We start from the raw sequence: 27,678 nt of genomic DNA, 5'->3' as shown, positions 1-27,678 counted from the left end.
AGCTCAAACAGAGGGGAGAGAGAGGGCACAAAAACATAATTTATGTAAGAACTTACCTGATAAATTCATTTCTTTCATATTAGCAAGAGTCCATGAGCTAGTGACGTATGGGATATACATTCCTACCAGGAGGGGCAAAGTTTCCCAAACCTTAAAATGCCTATAAATACACCCCTCACCACACCCACAATTCAGTTTAACGAATAGCCAAGAAGTGGGGTGATAAAAAAAAGTGCGAAAGCATATAAAATAAGGAATTGGAATAATTGTGCTTTATACAAAAAAATCATAACCACCACAAAAAGGGTGGGCCTCATGGACTCTTGCTAATATGAAAGAAATGAATTTATCAGGTAAGTTCTTACATAAATTATGTTTTCTTTCATGTAATTAGCAAGAGTCCATGAGCTAGTGACGTATGGGATAATGATTACCCAAGATGTGGATCTTTCCACACAAGAGTCACTAGAGAGGGAGGGATAAAATAAAGACAGCCAATTCCTGCTGAAAATAATCCACACCCAAAATAAAGTTTAACAAAAAACATAAGCAGAAGATTCAGACTGAAACCGCTGCCTGAAGTACGTTTCTACCAAAAACTGCTTCAGAAGAAGAAAATACATCAAAATGGTAGAATTTAATAAAAATATGCAAAGAGGACCAAGTTGCAGCTTTGCAAATCTGATCAACCAAAGCTTCATTCCTAAACGCCCAGGAAGTAGAAACTGACCTGGTAGAATGAGCTGTAATCCTCTGAGGCGGAGTTTTACCCGACTCAACATAGGCAAGATGAATTAAAGATTTCAACCAAGATGCCAAAGAAATGGCAGAAGCTTTCTGGCCTTTTCTAGAACCGGAAAAGATAACAAATAGACTAGAAGTCTTTCGGAAAGACTTAGTAGCTTCAACATAATATTTCAAAGCTCTAACAACATCCAAAGAATGCAATGCTTTCTCCTTAGAATTCTTAGGATTAAGACATAATGAAGGAACCACAATTTCTCTACTAATGTTGTTGGAATTCACAACTTTAGGTAAAAATTCAAAAGAAGTTCGCAACACCGCCTTATCCTGATGAAAAATCAGAAAAGGAGACTCACAAGAAAGAGCAGATAATTCAGAAAACTCTTCTGGCAGAAGAGATGGCCAAAAGGAACAAAACTTTCCAAGAAAGTAATTTAATGACCAATGAATGCATAGGTTCAAAGGGAGGAGCTTGAAGAGCTCCCAGAACCAAATTCAAACTCCAAGGAGGAGAAATTGACTTAATGACAGGTTTTATACGAACCAAAGCTCGTACAAAACAATGAATATCAGGAAGAATAGCAATCTTTCTGTGAAAAAGAACAGAAAGAGCAGAGATTTGTCCTTACAAGGAACTTGCAGACAAAACCCTTATCTAAACCATCCTGAAGAAACTGTAAAATTCTCGGTACTCTAAAAGAATGCCAAGAAAAATGATGAGAAAGACACCAAAAAATATAAGTCTTCCAGACTCTATAATATATCTCTCTAGATACAGATTTACGAGCCTGTAACATAGTATTAATCACAGAGTCAGAGAAACCTCTTTGACCAAGAATCAAGCGTTCAATCTCCATACCTTTAAATTTAAGGATTTCAGATCCTGATGGAAAAAAGGACCTTGTGACAGAAGGTCTGGTCTAACGGAAGAGTCCACGGTTGGCAAGAGGCCATCCAGACAAGATCCACATACCAAACCTGTGAGGCCATGCCGGAGCTACCAGCAGAACAAACGAGCATTCCTTCAGAATCTTGGAGATTACTCTTGGAAGAAGAACTAGAGGCGGAAAGATATAGGCAGGATGATACTTCCAAGGAAGTGATAATGCATCCACTGCCTCTGCCTAAGGATCCCGGGATCTGGACAGATATCTGGGAAGTTTCTTGTTTAGATGAGACGCCATCAGAACTATTTCTGGAAGTTCCCACATTTGAACAACCTGAAGAAATACCTCTGGGTGAAAACCATTCGCCCGGATGCAACGTTTGGTGACTGAGATAATCCGCTTCCCAATTGTCTACACCTGGGATATGAACCGCAGAGATTAGACAGAAGCTGGATTCCGCCCAAACCAAAAAAATTCGAGATACTTCTTTCATAGCCAGAGGACTGTGAGTCCCTCCTTGATGATAGATGTATGCCACAGTTGTGACATTGTCTGTCTGAAAACAAATGAACGATTCTCTCTACAGAAGAGGCCAAAACTGAAGAGCTCTGAAAATTGCACGGAGTTCCAAAATATTGATCGGTAATCTCACCTCCTGAGATTCCCAAACTCCTTGTGCCGACAGAGATCCCCACACAGCTCCCCAACCTGTGAAACGTGTATCTGTTGAAATTACAGTCCAGGTCGGAAGCACAAAAGAAGCCCCCTGAATTAAACGATGGTGATCTCCCACCACGTTAGAGAGTGTCGAACAATCGGTTTTAAAGATATAAATTGAGATATCTTTGTGTAATCCTTGCACCATTGATTCAGCATACAGAGCTGAAGAGGTCGCATGTGAAAACGAGCAAAGGGGATTGCGTCCAATGCAGCAGTCATAAGACCTAGAATTTCCATGCATAAGGTTACTGAAGAGAATGATTGTGACTGAAGGTTTCGACAAGCTAAAAACAATTTTAGACGTCTCTTGTCTGTTAAAAACAGAGTCATGGACACTGAATCTATCTGGAAACCCAGAAAGGTTACCCTTGACTGAGGAATCAATGAACTTTTTTGTAAATTGATCCTCCAATCATGATCTTGAAGAAACAACACAAGTCGAATCGCATGAGATTCTTCGAAAGAGAAGACTGAGCAAATACCAAGATAATCGTCCAAATAAGGAAATACCAAAACCCTGTTCTCTGAATACAGAAAGAAGGGCACCGAGAATCTTTGAAAAAATTCTTGGAACTGAGGCTAGGCCAAACGGTAGAGCCACAAAACTGGTAATGCTTGTCTAAAAAGAGAATCTCAGACACTAAAAGTGATCTGAATGAATCGGAATATGCAGATACACATCCTGTAAATCTATTGTAGACATAAAATGCCCTTGCTAAACAAAAGGCAGAATAGTCCAACAGAAACCATCTTGAATGTTGGTATCCTTACATAACGATTCAATATTGATAGATCCGGAACTGGTCTGAAGGAATTGACCTTCTTTGGTACAATGAAGAGATAAAATAAAACCCTAGCCCCTGTTCCAGAACTGGAACTGGCATAATTACTCCAGCCAACTCTAGATCTGAAACACATTTCAGAAATGCTGAGCCTTGCTGTGTTAACTGGGACACGGGAAAGAAAAAAGTCTCTTAGCAGGAGGCCTTAACTGAAGCCAATTCTGTACCTTTCTGAAACAATGTTCTGAAACCAGAGATTGAGAACGGAATTGATCCAAATTCCTTAAAGAAAACGTAATCTGCCCCATACCAGCTGAACTGGAAAAAAGGGCCACACCTTCATGGGTACTTAGGAGCTGACTATAGGTTTCTATAAGGCTTGGATATATTCCAAACTGGAAATAGTTTCCAAACTGATACCGCTCCTGAGGATGAAGGATCAGGCTTTTGTTCCTTATTATGAGAAAAAGAACGAAAAAATGATTATTACCCTGGAAAGAAAGGGAAAAACAAAGTTAACTTAGAAGACATATCAGCATTCCAAGTTAAATCCATAAAGCTTTTCTAGCTAAAATAGCTAGAGACATATACCTGACATCAACTCTAATGATATCAAAAGATGGTATCACCAAAAAATTTATTAGCATGTTATAGAATAATAATAATGCTATAAAATTATGATCTGTTACTTGTTGCGCTAAAACTTCTAACCAAAAAGATGAAGCTGCAGCAACATCCGGTAAAAATATAGCAGGTCTAAGAAGATTACCTAAACATAAGTAAACTTTTCTTAGAAAGGATTCAATTTTCTTATCTAAAGGATCCTTAAATTTAGTACTATCTGCCGTAGGAATAGTAGTACATTTAAGCAGGAATAGAGACAGCCCCAAACCTTAGGGATTTTGTCCCAAAAAACTCTAATCTGTCAGATGGCACAGGATATAATTGCTTAAACGTTTAGAAGGAGTAAAAGAATTACCCAAATTATTCCATTCCCTGGAAATTACTTCAGAAAAAGCATCAGGGAGATTAAACACTTCTGGAATAACTACAGGAGATTTTAAAAACCCTATTTAAACGTTTAGATTTAGTATCAAGAGGACCAGAATCCTCTATATCTAAAGCAATTAATACTTCTTTAAAATAAAGAACGAATAAATTCCATCTTGAACAAATACAAAGATTTATCAGCATCAACCTCTGAGACAGAAACCTCTGAACCAGAAGAACCATTATCAGTATCAGAATGATGATGTTCATTTAAAAATTCATCTGAAAAAAAGAGAAGTTTTAAAAGACTTTATGTAAACTAGAAGGAGAAATATCAGACATAGCCTTCTAAATGGATTTAAAAAATAAAATCTCTTATGTTTTGTCATGAACACTCTGAAAATTAGATGTTGACGGAACAGCAACAGGTAATATAACAGTACTAAAGGAAATTTTATCTGCATTAATAAGTTTGTCATGACATGCAATACAAACAATAGCTGGAGAAACAGATACCAAAAATTTATAGCAGATACACTTAGCTTGGTAGCTCCAGCCCCGGGCAGAAATTTTCCTGAATTATCTTCTGACTCAGTTGCAACGTAGAACATCTTGCAATATGTAATAGAAAAAACAACATATAAAGCAAATTGAACAAAATCCTTAAATGACAGTTTCAGGAATGGGAAAAAAATGCCAGTGAACAAGCTTCTAGCAACCAGAAGCAATAAAAAATGAGACTTAAATAATGTGGAGACAAAAGCGACGCCCATATTTTTTTTTTTTTTTTTTTTTAGCGCCAAACAAGACGCCCACATTATTTGGCGCCTAAATGCTTTTGGCGCCAAAAATGACGCCACATCCGGAACGCCGACATCTTTGGCGCAAAATAACGTCAAAAAAATGACGCAACTTCCGGCGACACGTATGACGCCGGAAACGGAAAAGAATTTTTGCGCCAAAAAAGTCCGCGCCAAGAATGACGCAATAAAATGAAGCATTTTCAGCCCCCGCGAGCCTAACAGCCCACAGGGAAAAAAGAGTCAAATTTTTTAAGGTAAGAAAAAATGAATAATTCAAATGCATTATCCCAAATATGAAACTGACTGTCTGAAAAATAAGGAAAGTTGAACATTATGAGTCAAGGCAAATAAATGTTTGAATACATATATTTAGAACTTTATAAACAAAGTGCCCAACCATAGCTTAGAGTGTCACAGAAAATAAGATTTACTTACCCCAGGACACTCATCTACATGTTTGTAGAAAGCCAAACCAGTACTGAAACGAGAATCAGCAGAGGTAATGGTATATATAAGAGTATATCGTTGATCTGAAAAGGGAGGTAAGAGATGAATCTCTACGACCGATAACAGAGAACCTATGAAATAGACCCCGTAGAAGGAGATCACTGTATTCAAATAGGCAATACTCTCCTCACATCCCTCTGACATTCACTGCACGCTGAGAGGAAAACCGGGCTCCAACTTGCTGCGGAGCGCATATCAACGTAGAATCTAGCACAAACTTACTTCACCACCTCCATCGGAGGCAAAGTTTGTAAAACTGAATTGTGGGTGTGGTGAGGGGTGTATTTATAGGCATTTTAAGGTTTGGGAAACTTTGCCCCTCCTGGTAGGTTGTGTTCCTCAAAACAACTCTCAAATGACCTAAAAACAAAGATTGTTCAACACCCTTGCACACACAATTGCTGATCCAAACACCCAATTATTTATAAATGAAAATCATGGAAACTGTCAGGGGTGCCTAAACTTTTGCATACAACTGTATCTGCCTATATCTATACTTATAGTTCCAACAAATATAGCACTCTCAGGATTTACATGAAAAAGTCAGCTTTAATGGATGACGTTTCAGGGATCTCAAGTCCCTTTCTTCAGATCAAAAAACAGTGAACAAATGTGTTAACAATAGCACATTAAATACAACACAGCAAACACATACCTCCCACTTCAAATCAAATTTGCGCCAAATAGTATACTTGGAACGCATCTCTGTGTTCCATTCAATGCCTAACCACTTTCGGTTTCGCCAGGTACATATTTTAAACGAATAAATCCCCAGTGTGTATATTTTTTATGTCAATCAAGTGAAACATACTCACAACACATGTTAATTGTACTAACAGGGGCATACACCTCTATAGAAATTGGGTTTCACAAAATCGTCAAACCGGAAGTTGTAATAGCATCACTTCCGTTTTTTCTGTGCAGCTAACAAATAGGTCAGGATCTATTCTTGTCAAATATTTAACAAAAATAGTGGGCTCCCCCTACTGGGTGGGTGGTGAATATATACAGTGACTATGTGGTTACTTAAAACATACAATGCTAAACATAAATTTTATATACAGTGTCTAATTTAGCACCTTGTCACTCCATGCTCATATAGCCATATTAAAACATAGCTAACTCTATTATGGTGCAACATAATTTCTTTGCATTCATATATATATATATATATATATATATATATATATATATATATATCTCCTGGATTAACAAATCTGGTTCTCACTGGTATAAAAAACAGGTAAATGGCGCTAGAGTGTTACACCTATATACAAACCTACAGGTGAACAAATAAAATAAACATAAAAGCACATAAACACACAGATAGCACTGTATCTCCACACAGTGAAAGTGTTAGTTTTTTGGATTTGGAGATCTTCAAGGATGGCCCCAAATTAGGGACCAATCTATATAAGAAATTGACAGATCGCAACTCCATTCTCAGAGCAGACTGCTGCCACCCACCCACATTGTTCCATGGTATTGTTAAATCACAGATGATCAGAACCATCCGTAACAACACACACCATACCCGGGGGGTCTCCCTATTGGAAGAGACTAGGAATAAGTTTCTCTAGAGAGGATACAAACAGAGTAGTGTGGGACCAATCCTTGATATGGTACTGCAATACACCCAGGATGAGTTGATCAATAAAGAGAAGAGAAATCAAGATCAAAATAAGATGATCATGGTAACCACCTATACCCCAATGCTGGTAAGATTTTAAGAAGACATTGGCCGATCATGTCATCGGATCCCAAGCTTCGTTTCACTAAAGAACTTACCCCCATGGTGGGTTATAAAAGGAGTACCAATCTTCGCGACCTGTTGGTACGCACGGATCCCAAACAGTGCTATCAGATTAAGCAGAAGGTCAACATCAAGGGAAGCTACCATTGTATGGGTTGCACAACATGTAATGGACTTATCTCAACAAAGAAATTCCATCATCAAACAAACAAAGTATGTACTATCAGACATTCAATCACCTTTACCACCACACATGTGGTCTACTTGCTTATGTGTCCTTGCTCGAATTTCTATGTGGGCAAAACGAAGGGTACCCTGAGAGAACGCATGGCCAACCATAGACTGGCTATACGCCAGGCACTGACAAAGGGCTCGTCGGATCAACCTGTGGCACGGCACTGTACAGAACAGAAACACTCAGTGGCATCAATCAGATATACTCTGATAGACCATGTGCTGAAACCGGACCGAGGTGGAGACCGGGATAAAACCCTACAAGACAGAGAGGCCCAGTGGATCTACAGACTGGGAACCACTGCCCCAGGTGGATTGAATTCGGTACCAGACTTCAAGGGGTTAATCTGACATGAACCTAGGGTGCAGATATATAGCATGGTGGTATGTGACCCTGATGGGCTGGTGACACCGTGGGTTGCTACCCACGCACTTGGGAAATCACATGGGAACCCTGATCCAGTGGAGGAGATCCAAGGATGGGGTACCTCTGCTGCCTGCTAGATGAAGTCACCCAATAATACAGAGAAAAACCATATGACCTGAAGTCTAGGAGGTACACATGGGAAGGATCTACAGTATATACACATATATCTGATTATGCCCATCTATTTATGCCCATCCATGGATGGACAGGATTGGAGCCAAGGATGTGCCACTAATACAGGAATCACAGAGTATGATCAAAGATGAATGGTCCATAAGAGGAGATACAGTGCTATCTGTGTGTTTATGTGCTTTTATGTTTATTTTATTTGTTCACCTGTAGGTTTGGATATAGGTGTAACACTCTAGCGCCATTTACCTGGTTTTTATACCAGTGAGAACAGTGAGATTTGTTAATCCAGGATATATATATATGGATGCAAAGAAATGATGTTGCACCATAATAGAGTTAGCTATGTTTTAATATGGCTATAAGAGTATGGAGTGACAAGGTGCTAAATTAGACACTGTATATAAAATTTTTGTGTCTAATATTTGACAAGAATAGATCCTGACCTATTTGTTAGCTGCACAGAAAAACCGGAAGTGATGTTATTACAACATCCGGTTTGACGATTTTGTGAAATACAAATTCTAGTGAGGTGTATGCCCCTGTTGGTACAATTAACATGTGTTGTGAGTATGTTTCACTTGATTGACATAAAAAATATACACACCGGGGATTTATTCGTTTAAAATAGATACCTGGCGAAACCGAAAGTGGAGAACCGTTGCACTTCCGGTCATGCATTGAATGGAACACAGAGATGTGTTCCAAGTATACTATTTGGCGCAAATTTGATTTGAAGTGGGAGGTATGTGTTTGCTGTGTTGTATTTAATGTGCTATTGTTAACACATTTGTTCACTGTTTTTTGATCTGAAGAAAGGGACTTGAGATCCCTGAAACGTCATCCATTAAAGCTGGCTTTTTTCATGTAAATCCTGAGAGTGCAATATTTGTTGGAACTACTTATTGGCTATATTTGCACCCAGGTAGCTATACCTGGTGGGAGGATTCGTTCTGGCTGGAATTTATTTATATATATATATATATTTTATATATATATATATATATATATATATATATATATATATATATAGGTTTCTTCAATCAAGGACTGCACTCGCTGAATTTAGATAAAATATTAGTTATTTATTATGTGGTAATGTTTCGGGGTTCACAGACTCCTTCCTCAGACCTGAGGAAGGGGTCTGTGAACCCTGAAACGTTACCACATAATAAATAACTAATATTGTATCTAAATCCCACGAGTGCAGTCCTTGATTGAAGAAACCTACTGATATACTGACTTTGGCACCCTGGTTGCTGACTAAGCTGAATTGTGAGTGCAGAATACCATCAGATGTATATAGAAATATGTATTTAGAATAAATAGAACTATTCTTCTATGTGAAGAACATTGGAATGTGAAATATTTATATTTTCAAGTCCGGTTTGCGTACTTGAAAATATGCGATCGGGGTTGCGCGCAGGTGGGGTCTTAGAGTTTTTTCCACTTTTTATGCTCAATTGACTTATTGGTTATCACACCTGCGATATTCTAAGTTTGGCTTTTTACACGTGAGCAAAAAAAGTTTACTTTCAATTCATAATATCATAGAATATACTTCACTATGTCCTTGGGACATGCGCGCTTCGTAAGTATCGCTCATATTACAAGTTGAAAGTAATTGTGTTTGCTCGAGCGCAATTGAATTTAACTCGCGTCGGGATAGTTTGACTTTAGAGCTCTGGTTAACTGTTACCCATGATTAAAAAGATCTTCAAAACAATATTATATTTAAGAAAACAGTTACAATCATAATAACACTATCTAATAAAAAAATATTTTTTTTAAAATGGCATAAAAAGTTATAAGTGCTCAATGATATGAGATCTCAGGTGTTAGAAGAAAAAAGGCAGGCAAAGGGCTTTAGCATAGTTGTGTACATATACATCTCTAAATACATATATGTATGTGTGTGTGTATATATATATATATATATATATATATATATATAAATGTGTGTAGTAAAACATATAGACTGCACTCACTGGATTTGTGAAAAAAATAGATTTATTTTGTTATATCATAATGAATCATAGTGACGTTTTGGGATCCACAGACCCCTTCCTCAGACCACAGGGGTCTGTGGATCCCGAAACGTCACTATGATATAACAAAATAAATCTTTTTTTTTTTACAAATTCAGTGAGTGCAGTCTATATGTTTTATTATTGAAATTTAAACCTGACTAAGCACCCTGGTCGTTGACTACCTGGCAGTGAGAGTGCAGATACTTGTGGGATTGATTTATTAATGTGTGTACATATGTGTTTATGTATTAATGTCTAAATATGTATATTGTGTGTGTATATATATATATATATTTTTTTTTTACGAATAATTAGAACTTATTCTGCTATGTGAAGAAGATTGGAATGTGAAATAATCATATTTCATGTCAGGTTAGCACACTGAAGTCTATGGGGGAATACGTTAACATGGTCGTGATATTGTAAGTTTGGCTTTTTGCGCGTCATGTTAGCGCTTATGCAAAAACTTTTTACTTTCAAATTGTAATACACAGAGATAGCGCATGAGCGAGAGCGATAAATAGTGCTCCACGCGTAATCTAGCCCATAATGTGAAAAGGTTTTGTGGTTAGATCAAGTTTGTGAATGAGTACTGAATCATTTTATTTTTGATGCAGTAGTGTAAGTGAAAGATTTGCAGAGGACCAGGGGATATTGAGAGATAAAGAGGATTTTTGTTCTAGAGTAGGCAGAATCAGGACTAAAATGATACAGGAGGCTGTGTTAGTTAGAGGGCCCTGAAAGAGTTTGAAAAAAGAGATTATGTTTATATCCTCAGTGATGAGCTGTATACCCCCATTTAATTCTCTAGGTCAATAGAGCACTCTCATTATTTTCTCTACTGGCTGTGGAACTCTGTGTTTAACCCCTGCAAAGGGCTTGGGAGTTGCAGAGAACTGCTGGTCATAAGCTAGAAGACAGCAAGTGAGCCAACTGGCAGCTGCAGCCATACTATCCCTCCACTCACTGGCTGTGTTCAGCTCGGCAACTGCAATGCTTTTGGATGCTAAGTGAAACTTTACCTATGTGTTTAACATCATTGTGGGGGTTAAAAACAGAGTCCCGCAGCCATTATTGTGAAACACTACAATGTCTCTTGTATTTTTTTAAGACAATTTAAAAAATGTGACCTGTTTCAAAAGCTGTTAACTTGCTTTTATTCAGTAGTAATAATAATAGTAGTATGCTTTGATTACTGCAAGCTTCACTATTGAGTATATATTGAATCTACATTACATGACATTCAGGACTAAAACAAAGCACTTTTTATATCTTAATAGGATACAATGTATTCATAATTAAAGGGGCATTACACATTTTCTATCATTAATATGAAAGAACCATGAAATTATTTTAAAGGGACATATTACCCATATGCTAAATCACTGGAAAGTGTTGCAGTATAACTGTAACAAAATATTACTTGAACTTCTCTTTGTAAAAAAGGAAGATATTTTATCTCAAAATGTCTTCAGCTCACAATAGTAAGTGTTGTGTGAATAGATATGATGTAGCTACTGTAAACTGCATGTTGGGGGAAAAAAAAGCCAATTAGCTTCATCAGTGCTGAGGTCACATTTTGCTTTATTATGATCTGAGATTTTACTGAAATCTTGTGAGATTTCATAGTAAACCTCCTTAAACTGAGGAGGGAAATATGCCAGATGCACACTCCCTTGCAAGTCCTGGGACTAGCATCCTTATTGGCTGCTTAAAGTCCCTTTGCAATGGGATGTGGCTACTGAGGAAATTTATGAGATGTTAAGGTGATATTTTCTAGTCGGCTTTTTACAGTTAAGCTGCATCGTTTTCAACTGCTTTAACATTTGGGTATCATGTCCCTATAATTTTTCAAATCAAATGCTGTTTAAATTGAACTAATACAGCAGTCTCCATATATTTCCTGTTACTTCCTATTGATATAGATGCCGATTGGTTGATAGGTACTTCTTGTCAATGCTTATTGACTGATAGATACTTCCTACTAATATTTATGTTTGAATGTTGTTTTTTTATATCAATGATAGAACAATTTGAATACACTGTCCTGTTAACGCTGCTAATCTTTAACAAACAACCATATGTCCCACTGACTGTGTTACTAACGGCAGAGGGACTGGCACATACTTTTTCTGTTTTTTTCTTCCTTCACTTCCTTGTATTAAAGGGACATGAAACCCAATTGTTTTCTTTCATGCATATGGGTGAGCCAATCACATGAGGCATTATGTGCAGCCACCAATCAGTATATACTAAGCCTATTTATATATGCTTTCAAGTTTCAACAAAGGATATCTAAATAGGCTTAGTACATGCTGATTGGTGGCTGCACATAGATGCCTCGTGTGATTGGCTCACCTATATGCATTATTATTTCTTCAACAAAGGATATCTAACGAATGAAGCAAATAACATTATGGAAGTAAATTCAAATGTTGTTTAAAATTGTATTTTCTATCTGAATCATGAAAGAAAAATTTGAAGCTTCATGTCCCTTTAACATGAACTAGAGAAATGTGATAATAAGGGAAAAAGCAGCATTTTACTTTCACAAACAGCCAGTGAGTGATGTTCTCATACTTGTTAGAGGCTGTCTGTACTGCGATCTCATATCAGGACTGCTACAACATTAAAATGTATTCTTATTTTGAACAACTTAAGCTGCAGTTTTTAATAAACGTCAATGGCACATTTTATAGATGTGTCTGTGTGTGTATATATAATTCTTTATTCAAATATTGTGTTTTTGTTTTATGGTACACTGTAACTTTAAAGGGAGATTCCAGTCAGTATTTTCTTTGTGACATAAAAAGGTATTTTAAATGAATTACAATAACACTTTTTCATATACACATAACCATAATTGTTCGTGGCACGCAGAGCCAGGTGCTGTGACAGATTGCACGCCATCTGTTTTAGTTTCACTACTTTCTAGAATGAGTGGTGCACCTCTGAACCTGACTACAAAAATGTGATATAATGGAAAATAATTAAAGTGATGGTCAAGTATGACTAACTACATCTTGTGATCCTAATGTAACTAGCAAAATAATGTGACTTTCATTCATCATTTCGCCATATTCATTCTAGTTTGTGCGCTATCTTATATTATTTTCCTACCTTACTAATATCCATCCTCCTCCCGTCGATTGTCCGCCATTGTTTTTTCTGCTGTCACGTGTTTTTATTATCCAATTACAGTACAAGCCACTCGGGGAATCAGCTCTAAGTAAAAACACCCTTATTCAATTCTGCGCATGCCCTAGCTCCGTAACCGCGGTGAGACAGAGATTAGGATGCGATTACGGAGCTAGGGCATGCGCAGAATTGAATAAGGGTGTTTTTACTTAGAGCTGATTCCCCGAGTGGCCTGTACTGTAATTGGATAATAAAAACACGTGACAGCAGAAAAAACAATGGCGGACAATCGACGGGAGGAGGATGGATATTAGTAAGGTAGGAAAATAATATAAGATAGCGCACAAACTAGAATGAATATGGCGAAATGATGAATGAAAGTCACATTATTTTGCTAGTTACATTAGGATCGCAAGATGTAGTTAGTCATACTTGACCATCACTTTAACAATTTTATTTATTACAATATATACCTCTTTTTTTCAGGAAGTTTACTAGATTTTCTGAAAGATGGAGAAGGAAGAGCCTTGAAGTTGCCAAATTTAGTAGATATGGCTGCACAGGTAAGGGAAACAATGATGCTTTTTGAACTGTCTCTTAAAGGACCACTAAACACAAATTGTAAACTACAGTACATGATTTTGAACCTTCATACCTGAGAATAATTTTACAATGAAAATTGCAGCTATATTTTGTAAAATGAGTTTATTGTTTTATGTTTGTTCATTTCACTGATTTCCCTGTCCCCCAGAACAAAATAATCCATGCTAACCAATCACAAACTAATACGGTATTCAGATATAGCACAAACTCTGTTTGCACATGTGCAGTTGAGAGAGACTGGGGAAGGTCTGCCCTTATCTCTTCCGTTAATGTTGTTTAGCACTGATACAACTTAGTTACTATTGCAAAGAATGATTCTCATATCATGATTGTTGATGCAATACTGATAATCCACCTTTTACAAACATGTGACTGCTTAGAATCATGGGGGGTGAAATAAACAAAAGCTTGCATAAATTGACTAAAAGTATTTACCCAAACCTCCCTGGGAGAAATTAAAACAAGCACACATTTTAGATATATTTTACAAGAAAAGGCAGCAAAAAAAATTAATAAATGTATATTGCCATGATGATGCACTTGCAATAATTAAACATTCTATGATTTTATGCATTGTTGAAATGTCAAGTTTAATGGACCTTTAAGTGAAGTCCATAGAGTCTAATCTGCTTTATTATTGTTGTTAGCATTTGTTTGTAAAGCACAGCCACATTTCTCAATACGGTACATATTGACTCTGAGTCATGGTAAAATAGAACACTGATACATAAAACAGACTAAACAAAACACAGAAAAAGAGAGGAGGGTGTTACTACGCAGAACTTAGCCTTTTGCCTTTTTCTACAAACAGGTTGCCGCTGGAATGGCATACATTGAGCGAATGAATTATATACATAGAGATCTGAGGTCTGCAAATATTTTGGTGGGAAATGGTCTCATTTGCAAAATAGCAGATTTTGGACTTGCTAGGTTGATTGAAGATAATGAATACACAGCAAGACAAGGTAAGTCGCCTACTTAAGCTTTGTAATAAGTTAAAGGGTTCACAGAAATTCCTCAGCAAAGCAAATAAACAGTAGCCTTTAGCCCATTTGTCACAAATCCTCATTGTAAACTGTGTAATTTTGATTTAGCCATTGTCTTCCTGCTCCTTCTTTTATCCATATTACGTCCCAAACCATCCATACCATGACATGAACGCTAAACAATAGATTAAGGCCTAATAAATGGTAACCATCAATAATCACCTAATCAACCCCCATACAAGTATGGTGGGGTGGTTAGGAGATTAAGGCCTACTAAATGCTAAACCTCAATAATAACCTAATCAACCCCCATATATCACAGGTTAAATCAGCTATTTTAAATGCTGAAATATGGGTAAAAGAGCTACTTGTAAACAATTTAATACACTCCAGCAGGTAAAATGGAACAATGGGAACAAATTAAAGGGTTGAAGAATTTTAAGTACACTGTCCCTTTAAGGTTACAGTACAGTTCTTTTGATTTAACCCCTTTGCACAGTGTGTAAAGGAAACACTCATTTACATGTGTGAGATTAACCTATTGCAATCCGGATCCATCCTGATCACGACTAAACAATATTCATTACATTTGTATGTAGGCATGATGAGCATACTGGGCATATTTGTTCAATGACTATATTTTAAAGGTATTTGTTTTGTTTTTTTCAATAATTCCAATTTTTTATTTTTTTAAAAAAAAGATTTTCTGGTTTGGAGTGATATACATCTGAAATCAAGAAGAAAACTACTACAGGTTTCTATTACAAGGAAATTATTGCAACTTATCTAATTTTCTAAAACTGGATTTTAATAGTTTATGCACTATAAACTGTGAAACCGCTCCATTGTAGCTGCATAAATGGTGTACAAACGAAGGTGCGTTCCTTTTTTAAATCCAGTCACGAAAATATTATCCCATTTGTACACCATTTATGCAACTACAATATTGCAATTGAGCGTTTTCACGGTTTACAGTGTGAACTATTTAAAATCCAATTTTTAAAAATGACACAAGTTCTTCTAATAAAAACTTTTAGTCATCTTCTTGTTTACAGAAGTATATGTCACCAAACCAGAAAAAAAGCTCTTTTAAAATCAATCGTAAATATTAGAAAAATAACCAATACTTTTAAAATATTAAAAGTTTCAGTATAGCAAACATGCTCAGTATGCCCATCATGCCTATATACAAATGGCGTTTATATTGTTTATGAGTGACCAGGATGGATTCATATTACAATAGGTTCTTTTTGAACTCCTGGAATGTTGTATCCCGTTAGAAAGCCTGGTTATGAAGATGCACTTACTAAAAGTGAAAATCACGACAATGTGATTGTGACTTAAGTTAGAAACAAAGATTTAAATAAACTACAGCTGCACAAAAGTTTCAATCATTGCTTTCTTCTTTTATTGCATTCAGTGCAGGGATAACAGCAAAAACATACAGTGTTTTAGGTTTTACCCCTTAATCATGTGTTATAAATATGCTGAATTACATATGTTCAAATTTAAATGCTTTCAATATCCACAATGAGGCTATCAATATTAACCCTTTACTGTCTAATAACTGATTATCAATACACATATGCCACCTAGTGGGCAAACTTCATAAATACATGTGAATCAAGAATTTACTTTATTCTTGTAACATCTATGAGCACACACTTTCCTAAATCTCTATATAACTATACTTGTATCCGTATGTTTATTGAAAAGACCAGACTATCTCTTTATTCATGCCCTTAGGAACCAATGTGTCTAAATGAAAAATCCAAAATGTTTCTCTTTTCTTTAACTGGTTCTTCCCATCACCACCATGTCTGGAGCAATTGACTTGTTCAATATCCTGGAACCGTAGCTGTGACGCTGTGCCCAGCTATTGCAAAATGACAGGCTACTGAGCATTCACGTTTTAGCTCTAATATTAGCCCTATGCTCTGCTTTACGATCACGTATTCTACAGATGATTTGCCCTATGTACATTTTTGAACAGGGGCATTTAATAAGATATACTACATAATCTGTATTACAGGTATAATATCCATTAATAGTAAACTATTTCAGCTTTCAGAAAAGAACTTGCCCAAAATACCAGAGAATTTTTAGCATTTTTGCTATCTCTAAACAGAAATAGAGCCTTGGTTTATTTTCATTTACCTGTCAAAACTATATATACTTTTTAAGTAGACAACCCAAGGCCCATTTGGTATATTTCTTGCCAGTGCACAAGCACTGCTTGTGCAGTCATGACACAAATTATTGTAAAAGCTTCTCTGGGATCCCCTTTGTTCAGAAATAGCAGACATACATGGCTTTGCCATTGCTTTTTTGTAATTAGAAGGCCGTTGATTGCAGTTGCGCACCACACTTCTATTATTCCCGACAGTGAAGGGGTTAATCAGGTAGCTTGTAAGGTTAATTTTAGCTTTAGTGTAGAGATTACCATCCCACCTAACACTTCCACCACCTGATTCCTCCCAAACAGTTCTCTTCCCCCCCTCAACCCCCACTGGTCACCACCATCTTAGGTATTTTTTTATATTTTCTGCATTGTGGGATACTTCCTTACCCTCCAACCTCTCTGATCCCCCCCCCAACAGCTCTCTAACCCTCCCCCCTCTAACTAGTGTCCTCCATCTTAGGTACTGGCAGCCGTCTGCCAGTACAGATAAAACACTTTTTTAAAATATATTTTTGTTTTAATTTCTATAGTGTAGTGGTCCCCCCACCCACCCTCCGGATTGTTAGGGACCCGCACCATCTTTTTTTGTAGTGTAGCTCCCCATCCCTCCCTCTCCCTTTATTTTATTTCCTGCAGTGTGGGCCATCCCCCTCCCTCCCCCCTCAACTGCTAGACCGTCCATCCGCCTCCTGGATTCACTCCCACACCTTCCGCTGGCACCAGGAGGTGATCACTACAAATGGTGACACACACACAGTGTTACAGTCTGTAACGATCTGGCATCTGCCTTCATATGGAACTGAAGCACCCATCGCACTCAGGAACTTTTGGATGTAGCAATATATAACGATAAGGAAGGTTTAAGTACTGTACTGATTTATATAGGAAACAGTATCAGTTTATTACATCATGATAGTGCACATGCTACTTCCCTTATTAAATCATTGTCCAAAAGTCACTTTGTAAGAGTAAAACGTATTGTTTCTGATGAGAGATTAGTTAAACGAAGACTGGAAGAGATGGGGGATCAATTTATAGACAGAGGATACCCTAAACAATTAGTGGTAAATCATATTAAATACATATATATATATTTAAAGGAAATAAGTAATTATATGCACATTAGAGGAGTAAAAAGAAAGAAATTGGCAGGATGGTGTTTTTATCACAGTTTTGTAACCAGAGTAGCAAGATTGCAAAAATCATTAGAAAACATTCTGCTAGATTACGAGTTTTGCGTTATGAGTGAAAAAGCCTCATAACGCTGCTTTTTCACTACCGCTGCTATTACGAGTCTTGTAGGTATACCTGTACCACACACTTTTTTGGCCGTAACGCAACGTAACTACCACACCTTTCAAAAAGTCCTTTTTCAATGGGACTTCCATAGCGCCGGTATTACGAGTTTTGCCTGGGAGGCCAAAAAGTCAGTAGTTATGGGTTTTACGTTAGAAAGCTGTAGCATAAAACTCATAGCTAAAGTGTTACAAAGTACACTAAAACCCATAAACTACCTATTAACCCCTAAACAGAGGCCCTCCCGCATCGCAAACACTAAAATAAAATGATTAACCCCTAATCTGCCGCTCCAGACATCGCCGCCACTATAATAAACATATTAACCCCTAAACTGCCGCCCTCCCGCATCGCAAACACTAGTTAAATATTATTAACCCCTAATCTGCCGCCCCCAACGTCACTGCCACAACTATACTAAAGTTATTAACCCCTAAACCCTAACACCCCTAACTTTAATATAATTAAAATAAATCTAAATTAATGTTCCAAATGTGAGCTCAATCCTATTGGCTGATTGGATTAGCCAATAGGATTGAAGCTTAATCCTATTGGCTAATTGCATCAGCCAATAGGATTTTTTCACCTTTAATTCCGATTGGCTGATAGAATTTTATCAGCCAATCGGAATTCAAGGGACGCCATCTTGGATGACGTCTTTTAAAGGAACCTTCATTCTTCAAGAGGATTCGAAAGAAGAGGATGCTCCACGCCGGATGTCTTGAAGATGAACCCGCTCCGTGTCGGAAGGATGAAGATAGAAAATGTCGTCTGGATGAAGACTTCTGCCCGTCTGGAGGACGACTTTTTGCTACTTTGATGAAGACTTCTCCCGGCTTCGTTGAGGACTTTTTGCCGCTTGGATGAAGACTTCTCCCGGCTTCATTGAGGATGGATGTCCGGTCTTCAAAAACTGTAAGTGGATCTTCGGGGGTTAGTGTTAGGTTTTTTTAAGGGTTTATTGGTTGGGTTTTATTTTTAGATTAGGGGTTTGGGCAAGGAAAAAGAGCTAAATGCCCTTTTAAGGGCAATGCCCATCCAAATGCCCTTTTCAGAGCAATGGGGAGCTTAGGTTTATTTAGATAGGGTTTTATTTGGGGGGTTTGGTTTTGTGGGTGGTGGGTTTTACTGTTGGGGGGTTGTTTGTATTTTTTTTACAGGTAAAAGAGCTGATTTCTTTGGGGCAATGCCCAGCAAAAGGCCCTTTTAAGGGCTATTGGCAGTTTAGTTTAGGCTAGGGTTTTTTTATTTTGGGGGGGGGGGCTTTTTTATTTTGATAGGGCTATTAGATTAGGTGTAATTCGTTTAAATATTTGATCATTTCTTTTTTATTTTGTGTAATTTAGTGTTTTTTTATTTTTTGTAATTTAGTTAATTGTATTTAATTAATGTAATTTATTTAATTATAGTGTAATGTTAGGTGTTATTGTAAGACAGGTTAGGTTTTATTTTACAGGTAAATTTGTATTTATTTTAACTAGGTTGCTAGTAAATAGTAAATAACTATTTACTAACTATTCTACCTAGTTAAAATAAATACAAACTTAGCTGTGAAATAAAAATAAAACCTAAGATAGCTACAATGTAACTATTAGTTATATTGTAGCTAGCTTAGGGTTTATTTTATAGGTATTTAGTTTTAAATAGGAATTATTTAGTTAATGATAGTAATTTTTATTTAGATTTATTTTAATAATATTAAAGTAAGGGGTGTTAGGGTTAGATTTAGGGTTAGGTTTAGGGGTTAATATATTTATTTAGTGTTAGTGATGTCGGAGGCCAGAGGTTTAGGGGTTAATAACTTTAGTATAGTGGCAGCGGTGACGTTGAGGGCGGCAGATTAGGGGTTAATGAGTGTAGGTAGGTAGCAACAACATTGGGGGCAGCATATTTGGGTTTAATAAGTATAGGTAGGTGGCGGCGACATTGGAGCGGCAGATTAGGGGTTAATAAGTGTAGGTAGGCGGCAGCGACATTGGGGGCAGCAGATTAGGGGTTAATAAGTGTAATGTAGGTGGCGGCGATGTTAGGGGCAGCAGATTAGGGGTGTTTAGACTCGGGGTTTATGTTAGGGTGTTAGGTGTAAACATAAATTTTCTTTCCCCATAGGAATCAATGGGGCTGCGTTACGGAGCTTTACGCTCCTTTTTTGCAGGTGTTAGGCTTTTTTTTCAGCCGGCTCTCCCCATTGATGTCTATGGGGAAAACGGAAAACCAGCTCAAAGCAGCGCTTGTATTTGTGTGCGGTTTGGAGCTCAACGCTGCCATATTGCCTGCTAACGGCCGGGTTTTTTCAAACCTGTAATAGCACCGCTATAGGGAGGTGAGCGGTGACAATAACTTGCAAGTTAGCAGCGAGCCGCTCATAACGCAAAACTCGTAATCTAGCCGTTAGTTACATCATTAGAGATTGCAGTCCCAATATATAGGCCTTTATACCTATGGTAGCGTATAAAAGGGCACCCTCATTGAGAGACAAATTGATAAGAGCTGATATTGGCACTAAAAAAGTGGATAAGACTAGATATATTACTAAAAAGAATACAGGTTGCTACTCGTGTTTAGGGTGTATAAACTACAGTAGCACGATTAAAGGCCTTTATTTATTTTTCATCCTTGTTCTGGCAAGTATAGTATACCTGTAACATGGATTAGGTAGTATATCTTATTAAATGCCCCTGTTCAAAAATGTACATAGGGTAAACGATCTGTAGGATAAGTGATCTTATAGTAGAGTATAAGGCTAATATCAGAGTTAAATACTTGGATGCTCCAGTAGCCTGTCATTTTGTAATGGCTGGGCACAGTGTGTCACAGCTACAGTTCCAGGTTAGCTACCAGGTCAGTTGCTCCAGGTTGATTCATATGTATTTATGAAGTGTGGCCACTAGGTGGCATATGTGTATTGATAGAGTTATAGGACAGTAAAGGTTAATAGTGATAGACTCATTTTGGATATTAAAAGCATTTTAATTTGAACATATGTATAATTCAGCATACCACATGATTAAGGGGTAAAACCTGAAATGTTGTATGTTTTTGCTGTTATCCCTGCATTGAGTGCAATAAAAGAAGAAAGCAATGGTTGAAACTTTTGTGCTGCTGTAATTCGTTTATTTGGATTAAACAGTGTGTTTGTGGACACTTGCAGCGTGCACATGGTATTGGTGGGTGTGCTGGAACGTACAGTATATATATTGTCACCATTAGATTAACAGAAAGAGATTGCTTAATGCAATTTTAAGATGTTGGGGTCATGGTCTTACTTTTCCTTAGCTGTTCAGGATATCACCTACTATATACATATGTACATTTATACAAATGTATATGTGTGCTTTGCCCACTCCTGATGGGCTATACAATATCAATGAATAGAGCTTTAATGAATCTGTGTATGCAAATAATGCCTAAAATGTCACGTGGCCATTTCACAGTATATTTTACACATGCAACATAATAAAATTATTCAAAATACTCTTGGAATACTTGCAAAGATGTCAAAATTGCCATTTGGAGGCCTTATCAAGTGCGTTTTGGTGTTGAATTTGAAGAGAAAGACTGAAAATACGCTATTGTGATCATGTTGAATGAATACAGCTTTTTTTCTGGCTAAAAAACAGCTGAAAACAAATTGACCGATTGCAATCAAGCCCTGTGCTGCTTTGTATTATACTTAGCACATTACAATAGTAATAGGCTAACACATTACATATGTTGTCTTTCTGACCCTGACAGATGCTATGGGTTTATGTCTTATGTTAGTCATTTGCCTTTTAGCACTGTTATGTTAATATTTTATGCAGTTTCACATAGTTAAGAGAAGAGATTGTGGACAGCAACAAAAGCATTTCCACACCAGTGAGTAGGAGATTTAGGGGATAAATCAATCCCAACTCTGAATATAAGCAAGACCTTCAGATATTCCAATGAATAACATACTCTGTATCATTAGAAGGAATCTAACAGTTGACCATTATTAGCAGAGACAGGATTCAGACGCTTCATTTACAAGTAAAAAAATAGAATAATTTAATGGCTTGAGGTTCAGTTAAAGTATGTGGCCATTTGGTGTTAATTATTTAAAGGGATATAAAACCTCACATTTTTATTTCTATCTGAATTTCATGTCCCTTTTATTAAGGTATTTATTTAAAATAATTATCTGAAATTATAACAATGCTGATAAGAACTTGTCACATGTGAAACCTCTAGTTAAAGGGACACTCAAACAAAATTAAACTTTCATTATTCAGAAAGAGCATGCAATTTTAAACAACTTTCCAATTTACTTCCATTAACAAAATGTGCACAGTCTTTTTATATTTAAACTTTTTGTGTCACGAGCATGTGCAAGTATAAATGTGTATGCATTTGCGAATGGCTGATTGCTGTCACATGGTACGTGTATGCATTTGTGATTGGCTGATGGCTGTCACATTGTACAGGGGGAGTGGAAAAAGACATAACTTTTTAAATTGTCAGATAAAAAAATCTACTGCTCATTTGAAGTTCAGACTAAGTGCTATTGCATTGTCTTGTTATCTTGCATTTGTTTATTATGCAAATCTACAGTGTTGACTGATCCTTTAATTAACATAAAGAGTCAGGCACAGATAACTTGATCAATGTCTCTATTCATTTAGTGCTTGTTGTCATGGAGACGTATCACATGTTAATTATACATCAGATAATGCTTTAGTAACTGTTTTTTTTACTATCATATTATTTTCTTCAGGTGCAAAGTTCCCCATTAAATGGACTGCACCAGAGGCAGCACTGTATGGAAGGTTTACAATTAAGTCAGATGTCTGGTCATTTGGTATTTTACTGACAGAGCTGGTAACAAAGGGAAGAGTTCCCTATCCAGGTAAGTAGGCGCGTGTGGGTTTTATTTCTTAAACAGGCTCTCCCAGACAAAACATTATTTGGCTCCATAAGTGACTTTAAAACTAATAAATACTAATAAATATATGGAAAGCTGATATTAACTGTTTGATGACAGGGTTAATTTGTCTACATCGGAACAACATTCCGATGTAAACAAATTGAAATCCTGCGATCGTGCACGCGATCGCAAGATTTCAATGATGGGATCGGGACAGGGGGGCGTCTCTGTGACGCTAGGCACGCCCTCCAGACTGCGATCACATCATCTGAAGCGCAGTTGGTTTTAGGACAGCTAACGGTTATGACGTTCTATTTCGTCGTAGGCACTAAAGCCCAGTGTAATTATGACGGAATGGAGCGACATAACGGCGTTAAAAGGTTAATATTCATCAGAAATGTTTGCTGGTAGTTCCTAAATATGCTTCACTGCAACTGCCATTAAAGGGACATGAAACCCAACATTTTTTCTTTAATGATTCATACAGAGAATACAATTTTAAGCAACTTTCCAATTTACTTCTATTATTTAATTTGCTTCCTTCTCTTGTTGTCCTTTGCTTAAAGGTTTATCTAGGTAAGCTCAGGAGCAGCAAATAATCTAGGTTCTAGCTGCTGATTGGTGGCTGCATATATATACTGATTGTCATTGGCTCACCCATGTGTTCAGTTAGAAATCAGTAGTGCATTGCTGCTCCTTCAACAAATGATACAAAGAGAATGAAACAAATTAGATAATAGAAGTAAATTAGAAGGTTGTTTAAAATTGTATTCTCTATCTGAATTATGAAAGACATTTTTTGGGCTTCATGTCCCTTTAAGCAAATGCTATGTAGGCGGCCTACCTTCATAAATTAAATTGTTTCCTCTGGATATGCAACTCCTATTCGTTGCTTTCTGTGAGCGCTAAGATTTTAGTTTAAGGATTGTTTTTGCAGTCCAAGGAGAGAGAATAATGGCTTAGAAGGAATTGAAAAGGGCAGATTCTAGGGTACAACTTATTTCTATCATGTCTTTAACTCCACTTCAGCTGTGCAGCTTCCCTTATCTGCAAGTTTCTATGCAAAAGAAGGCTATAAAGTAAAAATAAGACAGCTTATCCATGTAAAGATAGTACGTACTTTGGTTAAAGACTTTTTGAGATGCAGTGTTTCCCTTAAAGATTTTGTATATTGTCTTGGGCTTAAAGGGACAGATGAGTCAAAATTAAACTTTCATTATTTGGATACAGCATGCAATTTTAAACATCTTTCCAATTTACTTCTGTTATCAAATTTGCTTTGTTCTCTTGGTATGTTTTATTGAAGAGTAAAACGGAGTAGGCTCATTAGAGCTCTTTAGTACTCTATGGCAGCAGTGTTTTGCAACATAATTTGTAGCTTTGTTATACAATGATGCAAAACACTGCTGCCATAGAGTACTAAAGACACGTGCACACTCCTGAGCTCTAATGAGCCTACTCAGTTGTACTCTTCAAAAAAAAAGTACAAAGAGAACAAAACACATTTGAAAAAGTAAATTGGAAAGTTGTATAAAATTGCATGCTGTATCCAACCCCTAATTTCGGTTGAGTCCATAGAATTCACGCCCACCTTTTTTCTCAAGGGGATTACTGGGACACCCCACCACCCAATATTTTTTTTCCCAAAAGTTTGTAATAAAACATGACAAATTGTTGTTATGCAGGAACCTTATAATTGCTTCTTTGACAATGTGAAAATAATTATCTACTGTGTGACCTGGAGAAGACACTTAAAACAGTGTGTCATAGTGGGCCTTAACTAGACACTAGGAACCATTTAAATGAGGGCTACTAAAATGGTACATGGTCTAGGAAATAAAACTTACAACAAATACTTTGTGACCTTATTATGTATAGCTAAGATGAGAAAAGAGAGGTGACACAGCTTTATAGCCTTACCAGTAGCACCACCCCCTTAAATAGTAGTTGACCAGCCCCAACTGCTGCGGCCCACCTGGTGTCCTGGTAGGCCATTCCGGCTTTGTTGACATATTGTTACCATCCCATAATATATGTTACTCTTACTCCAGGTATGAATAATCGTGAAGTGTTGGAGCAAGTGGAGCGTGGTTACAGAATGCCGTGTCCTCAGGACTGTCCCAACTCACTGCATGAGCTTATGCTTAACTGCTGGAAAAAAGACCCAGAGGAACGTCCCACTTTTGAGTATCTACAGAGTTTTCTGGAAGACTACTTCACTGCCACTGAACCCCAGTACCAGCCTGGAGACAATCTGTAAAGTTTTGCCTGCATAAAGCTGTCACCAGGCCTCGTGCTTAGAATTCGCTTCCAGTTTAATGACTGTTTTCTGTAAGGAACTGTATCTTCCAGTGCAGATTGCACACTGGTGTGAAACTGAGAACTTCCAGGAAAATTGTCCATGACCACTTACGATAATAATCTCTGAATGTTCTCTTTTAAAGAAGAAAAAAAAAGGAGAAAAAAACTTATTTCTCAAGCAAAGACTATGATGATGCATTGTATTGATGTTATGTAAACTGCAAAACCTCTATTACTTGTAAATATTAACTCTGTGCCATACCCAATCTCAATGCTTTTCAGCTTGTTTTTTAATGAAGTAGCCATGTAATTTTAACCAATCATCATTTTATTCCGCACAAAGTATTACTTTTAAAAAAAATCCCATTTTAGTATAAAATAACTTTTTATTTAAAAATGTAGCTGCATTTTTTTCTTTGTTTTGCTTTTTTTTTTTGTACATGAAACTATAAATACGTAAAGCTGTACATACAGACACTGAGTACATTATGTACATACATGATACACAAGGGTGCTTTTGCAGAACTAACTTTTTGAAGATCTTCCTCACATAGAGGGAAAGAAAACCACATTTCACTAAAAAATGCTGAAAATCAAAAAAGTTGCCCATTAATATTTTAGGCCAAGTTATTATTTTTTTTATTTTATTTTTTTTTTATTATTTCTTTCATCATTAGATTGCACTTTTGAAGATTGTCAGTGGACAAATAAGTAATCCCAAAATATTGTGAATTTGTAGACAGTGTGTTGGAATACTGTATGGAGTTATGTTTAAATCACCACTAAACATATGATGCAATTTGGTATATTCCAAAATGGAGGCGCATGCTGATTAACATGCAATGTATACCAAGGATATCGAATGATCGCAATTGAAATATGTAGGAAGCTGTTTCTTCCCTACTGAAAATATTGATATATTATTCTGACATCTCTATATATTGTTAACCGAGTGAAAACAGGAACGTAAATAAGAAAACATTAAGCACTCATCTTTGTCACAAGTTACCTATGCTAATATATTTTTTGATAAATGTCTTACAGTCCTTTTACTTCCCGATTTAGCTGAATACACAAGTGTATAATCTTTTGCCAATCCTTATTCCACCCACTGTCGGAAATAACAGACAGATCGTTTTTTGTTTTTTTTTCTATGTAACATTTACCAATGTAAAATGCGTCTTTTCAATGTTATCTGATAATGAAACTTATTTCTACTTGTCTTTAGGAGTTCTCCAATGGAATTACTATGCACTACGCATTTCATGGGGAATGCACATAACAAGTGTTTATTTGTACCATTCTTACATTAATTATGTTTAACTTGAAAAGGTCCTCTCCATTTGGTTTTTAAATCATTTTATCTATTTGAAATCTTAACTAATTTCCTGTTATGTTTCCTTACAATTTTACATGAAAAATCTGTTTAACTTTATTAATTTAGTAATTAAATCTGAACATTTTACATGTTTATTTCCATTATTTATTTAATGTGATTTTCATAATTTTTTTTTTTTATTTTGAAAGGGAAGTTTAATTCAAAATTAGGATATTCTACTTAACATTTTTATAGATTTGTACAAAGAAATTAAGAAAATCACTAAAAAAAACTAATTATTGGTTTGTTATTCCCATAATTAAACATGGATCATGGAAGCATTACAAATTCTTTTTTGGAGAACCAACTCTTAACCCTTGAGTGCCTGAGCAGGCTCAACTAGCCAATTCACTGCTTCTCTGTTGGTCAAGGGTTTAATGACCAAAGATTATGAATAACAAATAAACATTAGTTAGTTATAAATAAACATTGAACATTTTAAATAAAAAATATATAATAAATAAGATATAAAATATATAGGACCAGATTACAAGTGGAGCGCTAACAGTTATGCGCAAGCGCTAAGGGGTTTATCGTGGCTGTTTGCGCTCGCCGAGTTTACCCCTTATATTACAAGTTTATAGTAAACGTGGACGAGTGAGCGCAATCGCGATTTATGCTAGAATGATTACCGCGACCTCAGAGCTGTGTTAACTGTTTCGCAAAAGAAAGTATCACAAAACACATCAAAAATACATTACAAAGTACAGTTACACTCATAATAACACCATCTAATGAAATATTATTTAAAAAATATTGTACACAAAAGTTATAAGGGCTCAAAGATATGAGGCTTTAGGTGTTAGAAAAAGGCAGGCAAAGGGCATTAATAAAGAGATACATATATATATATTTCTCCAACATTGGTGTGTCCGGTCCACGGCGTCATCCTTACTTGTGGGA

The 27,678-nt window shown here is 36.5% G+C and overlaps 1 protein-coding gene across 4 annotated transcripts in view; it reads left to right on the top strand.

Moving 5' to 3' along the window:
* FYN (FYN proto-oncogene, Src family tyrosine kinase) overlaps positions 1 to 26,862 on the top strand; it is a 444,200-nt gene extending 417,338 nt beyond the window's left edge. For all 4 annotated transcript variants that reach the window (XM_053710873.1, XM_053710870.1, XM_053710872.1 and 1 more), the window contains exons 10-13: positions 13,631 to 13,707; positions 14,559 to 14,712; positions 22,947 to 23,078; positions 25,148 to 26,862. In XM_053710873.1, coding sequence (XP_053566848.1) covers positions 13,631 to 13,707; positions 14,559 to 14,712; positions 22,947 to 23,078; positions 25,148 to 25,356 — 572 coding nt within the window. In that variant the 3' untranslated portion in view covers positions 25,357 to 26,862. The remainder of the gene's footprint in view (positions 1 to 13,630; positions 13,708 to 14,558; positions 14,713 to 22,946; positions 23,079 to 25,147) is intronic.
* The last annotated feature ends 816 nt before the right edge of the window (positions 26,863 to 27,678 follow it).

This window comes from Bombina bombina, chromosome 4, assembly GCF_027579735.1.
Source record: "Bombina bombina isolate aBomBom1 chromosome 4, aBomBom1.pri, whole genome shotgun sequence".
Classification (NCBI taxonomy): Eukaryota; Metazoa; Chordata; class Amphibia; order Anura; family Bombinatoridae; genus Bombina; species Bombina bombina.
Note: the sequence above shows the minus strand (reverse complement) of the source record. Positions and strands in the feature narration are given on the sequence as shown.